At 35.3% G+C, this 15,521-nt stretch overlaps 1 protein-coding gene across 1 annotated transcript in view; it reads left to right on the top strand.

The window, feature by feature from the left end:
• Nucleotides 1–15,521, top strand: part of USH2A (Usher syndrome 2A (autosomal recessive, mild)) — a 301,921-nt gene that overhangs the window by 12,119 nt on the left and 274,281 nt on the right. The window contains exons 4-5 of the mRNA XM_012638316.1: nt 10,061–10,395; nt 11,277–11,399. Of these exons, the coding sequence (XP_012493770.1) occupies nt 10,061–10,395; nt 11,277–11,399 (458 nt within the window). The remainder of the gene's footprint in view (nt 1–10,060; nt 10,396–11,276; nt 11,400–15,521) is intronic.

The raw sequence follows: 15,521 nt of genomic DNA on the forward strand, positions 1-15,521 counted from the left end.
TCGATGTCAGTTTTTCATTTCTCCCTGTATCCCCTTAATTATATTGTTGAGATGCTTCCATTTGCCTCTCACACCTGAAATACTTTGAATGCCACAATGGGATGCTTAGCTTAACCACCACGTCAGATTTAAATAGATCAGAAAATGAGAAGAGATGGGAAAATACAGAAGAGTGGATTAGCATATTAACAAAATTTCCCATTACCAATATTCTGATATTTTTTAATAATCAAAGAATCAAAATGATGGGGAAAGAAATAAAAATAGCATATTCATGGGCTATCTAGAAAGTGTTCTATTATTCACCTCATTCTATTGGGAATGAACTCTAGAGGACAGGATAACTACCATTGTTTTGGCTGGCATACAAACTTCATTCAAGGGAAATTAGTGTAACCAAACAGGAGGGAGTTTTGTAGCTTAGAAGCCTCTTTTGTGTAAATACACACATGCTTCCATGGATTCAGTCTTGTACTACTGCCAAAAGCATTGGTACAGTAGCTTGCTCACCAGAGCACAAAACAAAGGACATTTGCATAACAGCAAAGTTCATCTGTTGAAATTATTACTTGGATCTATGTTGTGTGTTCTCTCTCCCCAACCAAAGCAAACACTAGGTGATGCTAAACAGTGTAAATTGTTGAAGAGATTTAATTTAGCCTACCAACGAAAAGCTATTTTTAAAAGTCTTTATTAGGTAGTTTTAATATGAGACTGGTCCAAACAACACACCTTTGTGATAAAAATATCAAAAGTGTATGGAATTCTATTGATGAAACACCAAAAGGAAATTAATTTTAAGTGCACAATATACAATGTTTATTATATGAATTGAGCAATCTTAAGAATTGCTCTTCATTGAAAATAAAAACAAAGCAAAACAAAAAGCTCAGACAAACCTAGAATTATTAATCATTCCAAAAATGACTTTTCTTTTCAATTCTGGGGGAGTTTTGCAAAACTTTGGTAGCAGTATAAAACCAATCAATATAATGCAACATAACAAACTCCATCCCTTCACAAAGGCAAGGCTACAGAACGGATGTTGTTCTGCATTCTTTCTAACAAAAATTTTATAACTAGGCATTGCTGATTGCAGCAGATCTGCAAAAGAACAAATATTTTCAGAAAAATAATAACTCAATGTATAATTCTACTGGATTCAGCATATATAAACGATGCGATCAAACATATCCAGAGAAAGTTTTCTTTGTTCTTTTTTTTCCTTCTTTTGATTTTGTAACATCATCCATGAATGAAACAATATACATGGCTTGTCAGCTTGCTAGAGAAGTTTAGACTAGCTTGGCTAGAGAGTTGAATCTTACAGGCACTCACCAGAGGCCCACAGGCATTGGTAACCCCAGGGCAGGAATCTAAAATCTCTAAGAAGGTGCCTGAAATATATGAACATTGTACCCTAGTAATAACTTTTTAGAAACTCACACTTTATATTAATGCCCATTTTATAACTAGGAAATAAATTTATCAATAAAGAGAATCAGCAGGAATGTTGAACCGAATCTAGTATTTGATGCTATACATTGTTTAAATAGTATTAAAATAACGGATTTGTGCTTCAGTATTATTGGCTGCCATTATGTTCAGAAAGATTTTTTTTTTTTTTTTTTTTGAGACAGAGTCTCGCTTTGTTGCCCGGGCTAGAGTGAGTGCCATGGCGTCAGCCCAGCTCACAGCAACCTCAGACTCCTGGGCTCAAGCAATCCTTCTGCCTCAGCCTCCCGAGTAGCTGGGACTACAGGCATGTGCCACCATGCCTGGCTAATTTTTTCTCTCTATATATATTTTTAGTTGTCCAGATCATTTCTTTCTATTTTTTAGTTAGAGACGGGGTCTCGCTCTTGCTCAGGCTGGTCTCGAACTCCTGACCTTGAGCGATCCACCCGCCTCAGCCTCCCAGAGTGCTAGGATTATAGGCGTGAGCCACCGCGCCCAGCCAAGAAAGATCTTAAGATTTTACCAAAGTACATGTCCTGGCAGTAAACAGAGGTAGATGACAGCTAAACAATGACTTCTCTTTGTAAAATATAAGATTTAAAAGTCAAAATTGCAAATAGATTAAATATTCATGAGAAATAACAGGAGGATCATTAATGTATTGGTTAAAAAATTAATTTAACATTTACCACTGAGTTATTCCAAGTATTAGGTTGGATAAAGAAAATTATCAATAATATTAGCAACAATGACACTGATAATTTTAGTTATATTGAAATTTGTAGAACATCAGTAAATAAATACATGTCTTTATGAATGCCTCTTTCAGGCACTGAGGATATAATAAACATCAGAATACAGTCCCTAGCCTCAGGGAGCTTACATTGGAGACAGAATGCAAACAAAAGTATAATGTGCTCAGAAGTGACGAGGACTTGGAGGAAGAAAACAAATCAAGTTCAGAGGAATAGAGAATACCAGACGATAGGGTGGGAGATGACAAAAAGAGTGGAGCTGGTATTTCATCCTAGTTCTTCTCATTTTGTGCCATGTGTTTTCTCTATACAGCGCCACCTGTAAGAATTACAGTCTAATAGGGAAAGCAAGAGAAACTACACTCACACCACTATTACAGAAAATAAATCCAAAGTGACATGTTTGTAACTATATAAAGAGGCAACTGAGCATAGATACGAGCATTGAGAGAGAGAAACTGGAGGCCAGGAATAGTTGGTGGCTCATGCCTGTACTCCTGGCACTTTGGGAGGCTGAAGCAGGAGGATTGCTTTAGGCCAGCAGTTTGAGACCAGCCTGGGCAACATAGCAAGACCCCATCTCTATGAAAAAGTTAAAAAATTACCCAGGCATGGTGGTGTGTGCTCGTAGTTTCAGCTACTCATGAGGCTGAGGCAGGAAGATCACTTGAGCCCAGGAATTGGAGGTTGCAGTGAGCTGTGGTTGCACCACTGCACTCCACCCTGGGCAACAGAATGAGACCCTATCTCAACAAACAAACAAACAAAAAAACAAACAGAAAAAAGAGGTGAATTGGAGAGCACAACTGTATAGATTAAAATCATATTCTTAAAATCTTATTTCATTATAAGAAAATAAATATATAATGTCGAAGAAGTGTCATCTGAAAATGTGTGAAAGCCAGGTGTATTTGATATATAATCACCTAAGAAAATTCATTTCATTTTATAAAGTTGTTAAAAAATGCTCTACCAAGACCTAAAAAAGATAATTCAATAAAACTATAGACTAATTTCATATATGAATATAGATCTAAAATTTTTAAGTAAAAGATTAGCAAATTGAATTAAGAAGCATATTAAAAGAATGATAAATTAAGACAAATGATTTCAAAAAGTTAAGGATGGTTCAACATCAGGAAATCTCTCAACATACATCTTGTCTCAACCAATTAAAAAAGAAAGCCCATATTTTTATCAATAGATGCAGAAAAAGAACTTGTAAAATTCAGTGGCTATTTCTAACAAAAATTCAAAGTAAAATCCGATTAAGAAAAAGGTATATAAATAAGATAAAGTCAAGGTATAGACTAGTACACTGAAGCTTTTGAATTAAACTAATAAGAAATAATATGTAGAAGTAACTAAGTTGCATAACTGTAATGCAGGGAAAAAAACACCCCTCCTTTTCTGGTGATATCATGAGCCTCTCAACCTTGAGCTCCTGCCCATTTTCTCACAGTTAAAGCAGAATAAGAGAGCGAGCCTGCAGTTCTCAATTCTTCTTAAACGGTAGAATCCATCAGCCTGGGCATGTACACCAAAAGTCTGCTTAAATTAAACCATAAACAAAAAATAAAATAATGACAAGGTGAAGAATAAAACACACTAGATTAACAAGGAATAGAAGAGAAAGGACCCAGATAAGCTCAATCAGAAATGAAAAGAGATACTACAACTGATACCATAGAAATACAAAATGTCATTTGTGAATACTGTGAAAATCACTGTGCACATAGACTTGGAAACATAGAGGAAATGAACAAATTCCTAGAAACACGCAACCTCTCAAGACTCAGTCAGGAAGAAATAGAACTCCTGAATAGACCAATATTGAGCAAGAAGATTGAAGCATTAATAAAAAAGCTTCCAACGCAAAAAAGCCCCAGACCAGGTGATTTCACAGCCAAATTTTACTAGACCTACAATGAAGAGCTGATACTCATACTGCAGAAATTATTCCATAACATTGAGAAGGAGGGAATCTTTCCCAACTCATTCTATGAAGCCAGTATCACCTTGATACCAAATCTAGGAAAGGACTCACCAAAAAAAGAAAGCTACAGACCAATATTCCTTATGAATATCGATGCAAAAATCCTCAATAAAATTCTAGCTAACTGAATTGAACAGCACATCAAATAAATAATCCACCATGGCCAAGTGGACTTAATCCTAGGGAAGCAAGGATAGTTCAACATACAGAAATCAATAAATGTGTTTCACCACATAAGCAGAAGTAAAAACAAAGACCATACGATCATGTCAATAGATGCAGAAAAAGCATTTGACAAAATTCAGCACTCTTTCATGATAAAAACTGTCAACAAACTAAGGCATAGAAGGAACATATCACAAAATTATAAAAGCCGTATATATCAAACCCACAGCAAACATCATACTGAATGGGGAAAAGTTGAAAACATTCCCCCTAAGAACTGGAACAAGACAAAGGTTCCCACTGTCACCACTTCTATTCAACATAGTGCTGGAAGTCCTAGCCAGAGCAATCAGACAAGAGAAAGAAATAAAGGGTATCAAAATTGGGAAAGAGGAGTTCAAGCTATCACTTTTTGCTGACAATATGATCTTATATTTAGAACACCCCAAAAACTCCACCTAGAGAGTCCTGGAATTGATAAATAAATTTAGCAAAGTCTCAGGTTACAAAATCAATGTACACAAATCAGTAGCATTCCTGTGCACCAGTAACAGTCAAATTGAGCATCAAGTCAAAGAGTCAATGCCATTCGCAATAGCCACAAATAAAATAAAATACTGAGGAATATACTTAACCAAGGAGGTGAAAGATCTCTACAAAGAGAACTATGAAACACTGAAGAGAAAGAAATTGCCGATGACACAAGCAAGTGGAGAAACATATTACGCTCTTGGATCAGCAGAATTAACATTGCTAAAATGTTCATGCTACCCAAAGTGATTTACAGATTCAGTGCAATCCCCATGAAAATACCAATGTCATAGTTCACAGATCTAGAAAAAATAAGTCTATGCTTCATTTGAAACCACAAAAGAGCCTGAATAGCAAAAGCAATCTTAAGCAAAAAGAACAAATCTGGAGGCCTCATATTACCAGAATTCAAACTGTACTACAAGGCAACCAGAACAGCATGGTATTGTCACAAAAATAGAAACATAGACCAATGGAACAGTACAGAGAACCCAGATTATCTTTGAGAAAGCAGACAATGATATACACTGGGGAGAAGAAGCCCTATTCAATAAAGGGTGCTAGGAGAACTGGATAGTCACGTGTAGAAGAGTGATACAGGATCTATATCACTCACCACTCAAAAAAATTATTTCAAAGTGTATAAAACACTTAAAAATAAGGTATGAAACCACAAGAATATTAGAAGAAAGTATTGGAAAACTCTTCTAGATATCGGCCTAGAAATTATCGGCAAAGAAATTATTAAGAAGACCCCAAGGGCAATCACAGCAATAACAAAAAATAAATGTGACTTGATTACATTAAAAAGCTTCTGCATGGCTAAGGAAATATTCAACAGAACAAATAGGCAACCTACAGAATGGGAGAAAATATTCTCAAGCTATACCTCCAATAAAGGGGTAATAACCAGAATCTACAAAGAACTCAAGCAAATCAGTAAGAGAAACACAAATAACCCCATTAAAAATTGGGCAAAAGACATGAACAGAAGCTTTTCTACAGAAGATAGACTAATGGCCAATAAACATATGTAAAAATGCTCGGTGTCACTAATCACCAGGGAAATGCAAATTAAAACCACAAGGAGATATCACCATACCCCAGTTAGAATGGCTTTTATTAAAAATGTCTGAAAACAATAGATGCTGGCATGAATGCAGAGAGAAAGGAATGCTTATACACTGTTGGTGGGACTACAAATTAGTACAATCTCTATGAAAAATAGTATGGAGATTCCTCAGAGAACTAAAAGTCAACTTACCATTGATCCAGCAATCCCACTACTGAGTATTTACACAAAGGAAAAGAAGTCATTTTATCAAAAAGACACCTGCACTCAAATATTTATTGCAGGACAATTCACAATTGCAAAGATGTGGAATCAACCCAAGTGCCCATCAATTCATGAGTAGATTAATAAAATGTGGTATATGTATACTATGGAATACTATTCAGCCATGAAGAAAGATGATTTAAGGCCTTTTGCAACAATTTGGATGGAACTGGAGACCATTTTCCTAACTGAAGTATCTCAAGAATGGAAAATCAAATACCGCATGTACTTGCTATTAAATTGGAACTAACAGATAAGCACACATGTGCACAGAGGGAAGTAAAACCTAGTGGAAATCAAGCAGTGGGGAGAGGGAAGGAGGCATGGGTGAAAACCTACCTAACAGGTACAATGAACATTAGCTGGGTGATGGGCACACTTATAACCTTGACTCAAGCATAACAAAATCAATTGATGTAACCAAAAATATTTGTACCCGCATAATATTTTGAAAGAAGAATAGTAAAAAAATTATACTGGCCTAACTGGCTGTCCATGTGTAAGGAAAAAAAAAATAGATCCCTCATTTATATTGTGTTATAACTAAATTCCAATAAATTAAAAATTTTAATGTTAAAAAAATAAAAATCTTAGAAGAAAATAAAGGAGAATATATTGCATACATTTTCAAGTATTGTTTTTAGAAGTTAAATAATGTCAATAAGGTAATAAATAATTTGGCTTTAGCCTTGAAAGGAATACTATGCAATGGCAAAAAATTATAGTTTGTCCATAATCTATTGTTAAGTCTGAAAAGCAAATTGCAGCATAGTGGATATAGAATAACCTTTATTTCTGTAAAAAAATTTTAAAGAACAGAGAGAGAGAGACCTCATACACGTGTGGGTATGTTTGCCTTGCTTGTATGAGCATATAAAAAGTGTGGGAAAATACACTCCAAGCTATTGCCTTTTTACCTTAAGGAGTTTAATTAATTAATTAATTAATGAGGGCCATAATTAATTTTTCCTTTATATATCTTTGTACCCTTTCTCTGATTATAAAATGCAGATATGATATTTGAAATTAAAAATTAATTTCAATAAATTTTAAATGAAAGGAGGGCATTTTGAAAGAGAACTTTAATTTTATTTCAACAAATATTTATTGTACAGCTTATTCTGTATGAGTTTTGCCAGAGAGTCAGTTGTTAAGAGGAATTGAGATACTGTAGAGTCAAATATATCCACACACTCTTTCTTAATTGTACATTTGTATCTTCTGTTGATTAAGTAGTCTTAGAATTATGCAATCGTATGTCTAGGCATGAGGGCAAGGATTATATTTTCAAATCAGACATGAGGATTCCAAGGCCCAGAGATGTTAAGCATTTTGCTCAAAGTCACACAGCTTTAATGGTATATAGCTCAGATCAATAATATTAGGGATATTTATCATATCGTAGCCCACTCTCAACCCATAATATCAATCTTCGTAAATACTCTTACTCATAGAGTTCTTAAAAATAGTTTGATGGAGTTAAAGAAGTCAGTCAGTCACACGTTTATTATGTGTGTTAACTATTTTCAGGCCTGAAGCTAATCAACTAAACTGTATGTCTAAGTTTCTGCTTAAAACGGGGAATTTTGAAAGTGCCTTGATTTTTTTAGAGCCATTCATCACTGAAATGAAAGAGTTGGTAAAAGTCTGTGGCTCCTTATACGCCTAAGAATGACTCCAGGATATTTTCAGCAAGGTGATCAAATTAGATACCATTTCCATTAGCCTACTGACTACAATGACAACGTCCTCCACATTACAAAAGATTGTGTTATTTAGTCCTCCTAAAATTTTTTTGTAGAAGTAGATTCATTTCTTCTAACTCACTACTGTCAAAAAGGCAATTTTTTCTAAGTTTGTAACTTTTTTAAAAATGAGAAAAATAGCTAATTTCTGGATGTAAACATTTATAATGGAGAAAATGGGGTTTTTTTAGATCTTCAAGTGACTGTCTCCAGAATCATTACATCAATCTCTTAATCTCTGCTGGCAGATATCTTATTCAAGTTTTATCTCATGAATGCTTTTTCTCAGCCTCGATGCTGAGTTCCAGATCAATTCACTGTTAGCTCAGCTACTAACTCAGTCTGTCTCCTAAATTTTAATTCTTTCAAGTGTTGCCAAGTTCTGACCTGAAATCTCAAAGTATTCTGGTTTGGGAGGCAAGAAAGTTGTATTCCTCAAATGAATAGTGTTGAATTTAGGTGTGATAGCTCTTCCTTTTTTTATTTATGTTATAAATACCAGGAAGTCCTCTGAGTTTGACCTTGACTAATTTTCCAAGTCCACAGAGAGTATTTGCACCTCCACAACAAATAGAACCGTATGTCTGCTCTGCAAACTTTGCTTGCTTTAGGTTTTTCTTTTTTTTTTTTTAATATTTTCTGTATCCAGACAAATCCTCTATACTCATAAGGAACACATCTCAAACTTCTCTTCATCCTGGCATCTCTTCTTGGAACTCTCCAAGAAGTTTTTAAGATTAACAATGATTTCAGCCCGTGTAGTAAAATTTGGGTAGATATTGGCCCATTGTTAATTATAAATTACCACAATAATCATCAGGCAACTGCCCAACTAACCCATGTTGGGACTCCAGTTTGTCACCAATTATTAGTAAGAGTACTCTTAAAAAACTCAAGTCATATTCCTTCTAGAAGAAACATTTTCTCTTTGATTTAAGGTGAAAAATGATGGTCAATCTCTCTCTATTTTAATTTTTCTATTATTCCTTTTAGACTTTGATTTTGTATACATTTATAAGTGTAGATATCAGTATATCACCTTGTGAAAATCTGGCTTTTTAAGTTTCAAAATAACTGTATGCTAAGAAAAAAATGTAATCTAACAAGCAATGACTACAATTACTTACTGAACTCCACCTCTGTGTGCGTGACAATAAATGAATATAAAATTTAGTCTTGTCATCAAGGAGAATTACAGACTATTTGAGAGATTAAATATATATCCTGATATTTATAAAAGGAACACTGGAAGGTAACAGTAAAAGAGATGAAACATGATAGCATATGAATAAGCACATATTTCTAGGATCCTTTTCCCCCAACAAGAACATGAGTGTGTTAACCCTATGTTCTTGCAAAATTTAGCCAGACATGAAAACAAACTTCAGACATTATGGTACTCCACTACAAAATGTTCTTCTTTCTTCTGGTGCTCAACTCCATGCATTAGCTAAACAGGATCATCCTTTGCTTGCCTTTTAAAACGCTTTCTATACATATCTTCTCCCTTAGAATAGGATGTGTTCTTATTGCTTTACTTGCCAAATTATGTACGGGTAAGATTCTGAAACTCAATTGTGCATCCTCAGGAAATATAAATTATGATTTCCCTTCCCCCACCCTCCAAAAAAAACGTGACTTAGTATGTACACTAACAATGCAAAGCGTGGAGTTCTGATGTTCCATTTAATTGAGTTATAAACAAGAAAACTATCAAATCCTGTCGCTGCCCTATTGATGCATGTGGATGTGTGAATTTTCTCCATGTGTTTGCTCTGTGTCCTTCGGAACACCCACAGTGGAGATGAATCACCAAGGTGTGTATTAGTCTGACAGTCCCAGAAAGTATCATGACTAAAAGCCAAACCCAGGAAACAGCATTTCACTGAGTTCCTGGTGTACTGCTAATTGATCCCAAACCCTTCATTACTGTCTAATACAAAGGGCTAAGTAGAAAGTAGGCATTCAGAAAATGAACTGAAAACAAGACAGAGCGAAATTCTAGGCCTTGTGAACTTCAGTTGCTCTGTTTCTGTGTTGTCAACACTGATTCTAAGTTTATCTTTTATTGCAGGTCACTTGGAAACCCCCACTCATCCAGAACGGAGACATGCTTAGCTATGAGATCCGCATGCCTGACCCTCACATCACAATAACCAATGTGACTTCCTCAGTGTTAAGTCAAATAATTACACATCTTATTCCTTTCACTAATTATTCTGTCACCATTGTTGCTTGCTCAGGGGGGGATGGACACCTAGGAGGGTGCACAGAGAGTTTACCTACCTATGTTACCACCCACCCAACCCTACCGCAGGGTGTTGGCCCATTGTCAGCGATTCCACTAAGTGAATCGTATGTTGGGATTTCTTGGCAGCCGCCATCCAAGCCAAATGGACCCAATGTGAGGTAAGAGAAAGTGACTCTGATTTCAGATTTTGCTATAGTCTTATCTCTCCAAGAAGTAGGGAAGGAGGAGGCTTTTACTCACATAAGAACATAATTCTTTATAGGATATCACCCAATTCATAACTTTCATACAGTATTAACTGTATATCTTGACTTACACAGAACCGTAAAAGGTCATCGAAGTATTAATAGAAATATCATCATAATATCGCGAGGACTAAAAACAATAATCACCGTTCTCTAAGATTCTCTACATAATCCTTCTCTTGAGTTTCAAAGTACAGTCTTATTATATGTTAGGCAAACCTAATGCATGTTCTGATACATTGGCACAAATATGACTCAAAATTCTAAAGCTAACACAATAATTCTTTGGCATGTATTGTTATCGGGAAACTTGTAAATAATGTGGTCAGGGGTACAGATAAGATGAAAGGAAAGAGTCGTGATTCTGAAATGGCTTTGTAACAACCTGAACTTGATATTTGGCCAAGAATACAGAGTTGATAATATTATCATTGTTTATAAAGTATTGATGAGAGTAGTCTTAGGAAATTATTAACTTGATAAGCTTTTTGTATTTCTACATTGTGTGACACTAGCAATAAAGATTTGGCAAATCTGACATAAAAGAAAACTAAAATGTTATCGTTCTTATGGATAATAATAAAATGTGACTATAGCTGATTGTTTTGAAATAGTTGAATATATGAAACTTGAGCCAGAAAAAAAAATATTTATCTGAAAAAAAAACTTCAAAGATGTTATTCTTTAGGTTTGCATGCATATATCTATCACACACAAATACCACAAAACAACCTGAATTTTGGTAATAACATTAGTTGGGATAATCCTGATGTTCCTGCTTGTCTTTGCTTTAGATATGAGCTTCTGAGACGTAAAATCCAGCAACCACTTGCATCAAATCCCCCAGAAGATTTAAATCTGTGGCACAATATTTATTCAGGAACTCAGTGGTTTTATGAAGATAAGGGTCTTAGCAGGTGAGATTACAAAAACTATAAAAACAAATGCTGGCATTTAGTTTTGGGCATGTTGAATAGTTCAAAGTATCTTAGTGTCTTCATTGTGTGAGCATGTTATCAGTTATGCAATAAAACATGTTTGGTTATTATCTGTGGCATTAATCATCGAACTGTAACAGTCAGCATGTTTAATGTTTGCCATCTTAACGGCATGCTTAAAATAAGCCTTTTGAAGTTGAACTTGGAGGCGTTTGAGCCTTAACCTATTGCCTTTGTCACAGTTCTATCTAGACACGAAATGCAATAGAGGAATTTAGAAATACTGAACATATATGAAACTGGAAAAATTACTGGGCACTCGTAAAAGCTTGCTATTTCTGGAAAGTGATTGTAAGTCATTGGTTCAGTCCACAAAAACATATTCGGTAAACAGGATTGAGACTTGAAAGAATTCAATCTAGAATTCAAAGTAATGAAATGGGCAAATAGTTGATGTCAGACAAGAGTGCTACATGGGAGAGTTAGGAGAGGTGGGTTCTGTTTCATCCTGTGCTAGAGAACTAGCTTTGTGACCTAAGGCAAATCACTTAACTTCTCTGGAGTCACTTTTGTTTTCTATAAAATGAGTTAATTCGATGGGATTAAATGACTTCTAAATCTTCATGCATCCAAGCAACGTAATTGAATTTCAAAAAACATGAATGTTATTTTATGAAAACTACTCAATCATATTTTTCAATATCTTTTCTATCAGGGTGGTTCTTTTTCTAGACCCACCACTCGGTGGCTATATTCTGAACCCTGTTTACACTCCAGCCTTGCCTGCCACCCCTTCCTCACTGAGGCTGCTGCGTGTTGCGCTCATTGCCTCCAACAAGCTGCACTCGCTCCCTCCACTGCACCCAGTGCTGCCTTTTCCTATTGCCTGACTAGATCATCCTTGGACTAGGAGTTTCTTTCTCCAGGAAGGCTTCCCTCCTCACTCTCTTGCTGGTCTGAATCAGCTCCTCTTTAATGTATTTCCATAGCACATCCCCTAACATATCACTGTTATCATTGCAGTCCTCTGGCCTGGGAGCTTGTCTGGATACCACATTCTATTATCAGATCTACCCCAAGGCAGGGGCTTTGTCTTCAGGACTTCTCTATCTTCAACCCCCAGCGTGGTGCCCGGCACATCGTGGGCACCTGAACACTTGTTAAATGAAAAAATAAGTTAAATCCACCAAGAGTTATTATTGAATTTCTCTGCACACTAGGAATACTAACTGTGGTGTTATTCTCTTTAGAGAATGGGCAAAACTAAGGAAAATTCTCCTGTCCATCCTAAGATGGGAAAACATCTTAGCCAGTATGAGGTTCTTGGAGAGAGGCAGCACATAAGTGTAACCAAACAACAGAATAAACTATATGAAGCTGATGCTTTTGTAGGTCAAAATTGGCCAGTTGTTAGCAGATCCTTATTGTTCAACCTAAATTACCGTGGTCCTTATACTAATCTCAACTATTTTTGATTCATTATTTACTTATTTTGGCATCCCTATATGATTATCACTGTAGTTGAAGAAATTAATTTAGTCAGCAATGTATTGTGCTTACTATATGCTGAGGCTCTGTGATAAGGAACAAAAGATGAATACAGTATAGCCCTTGCCCTCAAAGAGCGCACAATCTAGTGGAGGGCCCCTCCCCACACCACAGGGAGTGTGATATGCATATTAATTGCTGTCATTACAGTTGTCTGTAGAGTCACCTAGGGAAATAATTTTAAAAAATAGCTTTCTATGATCTGTGATTTCTAAGTGCCTTAAATATAGCAATTTCTAAAATAAATAGAACCTGACTATTTAACATTACTGAATTTGAGTTTTTGCCACGAGATGCTCAGTAGAAACACAGAATAAGTCCCAGAAAGCTAATTTTGTTTCTTCACAAAAGAAATAAAACTTTATTAAAGGATTAGGACCAAGGCCATAAACTTAGTTTTAAATTTTTAGTGATTCCTCTAAGGATTCTTAATGAGACGTTCAGATCTATGATTTAAGGGAAAAAAATGAAGTTAAATCCCCACAAATTAAATTGAAATATGAGTTGAAATAAACATACCCATGACAGCTGCTTCTAGAAGGGAAGTGCACATGTAATATAATCATGCTGAGGGGATGTTTTGACTAGCTTCATAATGCTGAATGAAAGGATTTTTTTTTCTGCTAGTACTAGCAAAGATTTTTTTTTATTTAAATAACTCCTATATCCCTTATATACAGCTTGTGTGGTGAAGAACAACATGCACTTCTTAACATTCAAAACAAATGGCATGAGTCTTCATATTGCGAGAATCTCTTTTTCTAGCCTTCTACCCTTTGTAAATTCAAAAGTTAGGGGTCCCTTTAGTCCAAGGTGGTGTCTCACAAATCTGAGAGAAAATGGGCAATGAGTCCACTGGTGGACGCCATGTTTTTCTGTTAAAAGGGAGTGACCTTGTCTGGCCAGAGGCTGCCATCGCCCACCTTGACAGCGGCCAAGCCTCACCTTCCCGCTGGGAGGCCAGCGTCTCTCACACTGCAGAGGGGGCTCCTTAAATGTCCTTCCCTTTGGCCTGTATTTATTTGCTGATTTATTTGTTTGGCTTGATATGTTTTCTTTTTAATTGAATTTTAATACCTTTAGAAGGAATAGGTGATTTCCTATTCTCCCCACACCATCATTCCCTATTTCCTTCTTAACTTACATCTACATAAAGATAGCATTGAAGTGTCTCTTCCCATCTTGACTTGATATCACGTATAGGTACATTTAGAATCAGCTTTTAAATGGCAATTTGCTTGATAAAAAGTAAAATTAAGATTCACTAGGCATCTCTTTATGAATTTATTTGTGAGAGTAAATATAAGTTGAAATCAATTTCCCTCTTCAAGCGGTCTATTCTGGTTCAGTATACATTTATAATACATAGAAAAACACCAATCTAACCTAAAATATCATTGTCTTCTGAAATTAAGATCATTTTAGCAGTTATTTTTTCTTTTATTTCTACATGTACAAAGCAGAATATTGAGCCAATTATCCAGATAATTTAATTCAAATAAAAATACTTTTTATTCTTATGATTATCATCATTGATAAAGGGTAATTTTCATCTGCGTTACAAAGCTAGTGGCCTCATTACTGAATTGTGCTCTGCCTGTGTAAACGCGAACTCAGTGTAACCGCGGGTTTATACTAATGTAAGTTTCTAACTTTTCTTCCTTAATAATTCTGTGCAAAGTGGCCAAGTTATGGTTGTTGGGGGAACCATAACTTTGGGTGTCCTGACATTTTCATCACTTGGAAAATCTGGTGAACGTGCTGTTATCGTCTGATGCTGCCGACGTGAGTCAGGCAGAGTTTAACAAGAGGGCAGCGACCTCCTTCATTTTAAGCATCAATCTACCCTTACAATTTTCAGCACCTAATACTGCCTTGGTTCCTAAGAGATGAGATAAAACTGCTAAGAAGACAGTGCAGCATGTCCTCCTTTTTTTTGTTTTTTATTTTTTTGTGGATTTAAAGAAGGAAGAATAAGGTACAAGAAATAATAGGGTAATTTTACTGTTTTAGGGAAAATGTTGATTTAGCTGTCATTAAGTTTATGAGGGAAAATGTGTTCTAACTCCTATCCCTTTCAATGATTTATAAATTCCTAAAAATATTTCTTTTGTAATGAGTTTGGATGGAGACCTCTATGTGATTCTTTGAGAATCTGCTAATTGTATTATCTTTAAATGAAAGCATTCAAAGTTAATTTTCATCTTATTTCAAAGAAGGGTTGGACTTGTTTATTCTAAGATTGAAGTGCTTAAGCTAAATATATTATAAAATCTAAGTTTAAATCTTATTCATTTGGATTCTAATATAGTTTTTAAACCTACTAAAATGAAAATGTTTCAAGTCCTAAAAGAGGATGTTGTTTCCATGGGGAATAATATTAAAAAAAAAAAAAAAAAGACTTTTGTCCCCCTCCTTTGTAATGAGATTAAATGTGCATAGACATTTTTGTCTTTGTTAATATGGAAAGACTGGGTCAATTCCATGACACTTGTTCCTGTAATAAAAATGTGTTCAATTGTAGCTATTAGGTGAAGAAGTTGACTTTATACA

Source organism: Propithecus coquereli, unplaced genomic scaffold (assembly GCF_000956105.1).
Source record: "Propithecus coquereli isolate 6110/MARCELLA unplaced genomic scaffold, Pcoq_1.0 Scaffold129, whole genome shotgun sequence".
Lineage (NCBI taxonomy): Eukaryota > Metazoa > Chordata > Mammalia > Primates > Indriidae > Propithecus > Propithecus coquereli.